Source organism: Numida meleagris, unplaced genomic scaffold, assembly GCF_002078875.1.
Source record: "Numida meleagris isolate 19003 breed g44 Domestic line unplaced genomic scaffold, NumMel1.0 unplaced_Scaffold479, whole genome shotgun sequence".
NCBI classification, from domain to species: domain Eukaryota; kingdom Metazoa; phylum Chordata; class Aves; order Galliformes; family Numididae; genus Numida; species Numida meleagris.
Genome location: NW_018364695.1, coordinates 10,859 through 13,524, shown reverse-complemented (window position 1 = coordinate 13,524; position 2,666 = coordinate 10,859). Strand labels below are relative to the sequence as shown.

At 50.2% G+C, this 2,666-nt stretch overlaps 1 protein-coding gene across 1 annotated transcript in view; it reads right to left on the bottom strand.

Annotated features, from left to right (window-relative positions):
- FUS (FUS RNA binding protein) overlaps nucleotides 1-2,666 on the bottom strand; it is a gene marked incomplete at its 3' end in the record, with an annotated part of 27,441 nt that overhangs the window by 21,700 nt on the left and 3,075 nt on the right. The window contains 2 exon segments of the mRNA XM_021383685.1: nucleotides 318-472; nucleotides 557-581. Coding sequence (XP_021239360.1) covers nucleotides 318-472; nucleotides 557-581 — 180 coding nt within the window.

The window sequence follows — 2,666 nt, the reverse complement described above, 5'->3', positions numbered from 1 at the left end:
CCGAGTTTTGGGGTCTGAACAGGAAAAGGAGCAGGGTGGCGGGGCCTACAGTGGATTTATGTTAAAGGAAGGTGAGATTTGGGGTAAGAAAGCCGAGTTTTGGGGGCTAAATGGAGAGCAGGGAGGAAGAGGAGCAGCGTGTTGAGGCCTACAGTGGGTTTAGTCCGAGTTAAAGTTGGAACTTGGGGTAAGAAAGCAGAATTTTGGGGTCTGAATGTAGAGCAGAGAGGAAGAGAAGCGGGGTGGCGGGGCCTACAGCGGTTTATGTTGAGGAAAAGTGGGATTTGGGGTAAAAAATGGCAAGTTTTGGGGCCTACTGCTCTGCGCCTGTCCGTAGGAGGAGCTGTAGCTGCTCTGGCTGTAGGCCGCGCCGTCGGCCGGCTGGCTGTACCCGCTGTAGCTCTGCTGCCCGTAGGGTTGGCTGCTCTGCTGCGAGTAGCCCTGCGTCGGAGGGGCCGGGTACGCCCCGTAGCTGTTTGGGGGGAAAACACGGAGATTTGGGGGGGTCGGAGGTAAAAGATGGGGGGTTTGGGGGGCGATGTGGGGCAGGACGTACCTCTGCGTCGCGGTCTGGCTGTAATCTGTGGGGAGAAGGAAGCAGAGCGTTCAGTGGGGCAGGGTTTGGGGGGGAACAGGTGGTGGTGATGTTACATTGAAACCGGCGCGAATCCTCATGGGCTGTGACCAATTTGTGGGTTTTACACCAAAATGGGGCGGCTCTGGGAGATGCAGCCAAGGGTGGTGCCAGGTTTGGGTCAAAAATGGCGTTTTCAGACCCAAATGTGGGGCGGCCTCCCCCAAAGTGTGGGGCAGACTCAGCGTAATCTGGGTCAGAGAGGTGCCTGGTTCCCAGCGCAGGCTCTGTCCAAATCTCCATCAAAATCAGAGCCAATTCCACATCACTTTTTTGGGTCCATTTCCCCCAATTCCCCATCCCCTTTTTGGGTCCATTTCTGTCGATTCCCCATCCCCTTTTTGGGTCCATTTCTGTCGATTCCCCATCCCCTTTTTGGGTCCATTTCCCCCAATTCCCCATCCCCTTTTTGGGTCCATTCCTGCCAATTCCCCATCCCCTTTGTGGCTCAGTTCCTCCCAGCTTTGCATCCATTTTTCCCGTCCCTTTGCGACCATTCCTCACCAGCTCTCCCACGTCGATCTCCCAACCCCTCCTCCCTCACATCAAACCAATTTTACGCTTTTCCCCCCCAATTCCACATCGCTTTTCCCCTTCCACTTCCATACCCGCCCTCATTCCGTTTCCTGGGTGAACGACCCCCCCAGATCCACACTGAGCATTCCCAAGTTCCGCTCATGCCGGGCTCCAAGCCGCGTTAATTGCGTTAATTCCGGCCGAAATCTGCCCACGTCTGGCAGCCCCCACTGCACTCCTAGGGCAGGTTCACTCAAATCCATTGAGATTTGGGCCCATTTGTCAAATTTGGGTCAATTTCTGCCAAAATCCATTGAAATTTGGGTCAATTTCTACAAAAAAAACCATTCAAATTTGGGACCCTTTGTCCAATTCAGGGCAATTTCTGCCAAAATCCATTGAGATTTGGGCCCGTTTGTCCAATTCAGAGCAATTTTTGCCAAAATCCACCAAAAATGTGGGCCCATTTCTTAAATTTGGGTCAATTTCTGCCAAAATCCACTGACATTGGGGCCAATTTCTGCCAAAATCCACTGAGATTTGGGCCTGTGTCCAATTCAGGGCAATATCTGCCAAAATCCATGGAGATTTGGGCCCGTTTGGCAGATATGGGTCAATTTCTGCCAAAATCCATCAGAAATTTGGGCCCATTTGGCAAATTTAGGTCAATTTCTACCAAAATCCTTTGAGATTTGGCCCCATTTATCCGATTCGGGGCAATTTCCGCAAAAATCCATCAGAAATTTGGGCCTATTTGTCAAATTCAGGTCAATTTCTGCCAAAATCCTTTGAGATTTGGCCCCATTTGTCCAATTCGGGGCAATTTCTGCCAAAATCCATCAGAAAGTTGGGCCTGTTTGTCAAATTTGGGTCAATTTCTGCCAAAATCCACTGAGATTTGGGCCCGTTTGTCCAATTCAGGGCAATTCCTAGCAAAATCCATTGAGATTTGGGCCCGTTTGGCAAATATGGGTCAATTTCTCCCAGAATCTGTTGAAATTTGGACCCATTTTTCTAATTCAGGTCAATTCCTGCCAAAATCCATTGAGATTTGGGCCCGTTTGTCAAGATTTGGGTCGATTTGTGCCAAAATCCCTGGGAACTGAGCTGAAATTTCATCCTGCTCTCAGGAATCCGGCCAGCGAGGCCCTCAGCAACCACCGAGCTCCAATTCTCACTCCACAACCAACGCCGAGCGAGGCCATTTGCTGATTTCTACACGCACATAGACTGAAATTCACATTTTCGCCACTTAAAACGTGGTTAGTTCTGACAAAACCTTCAAATTTGAACGCTTTCTCTCGTGTTACGCATTAAACCCCGTGTCACATTCACGGCCCGAACACACAAAGAAACGTTAAGTATGCACAGAAAAACTCTTTTCCTATATATTTATGTGCAAATACCTGCTACGCAAACTGAAACCACACCGCACAGACTAACAGAAACCCCCAAAATGGGCAATTTATCGCATATTTTTCCTCTTTTCCACGTACCCCCCCCCCCCCCCCCCCCC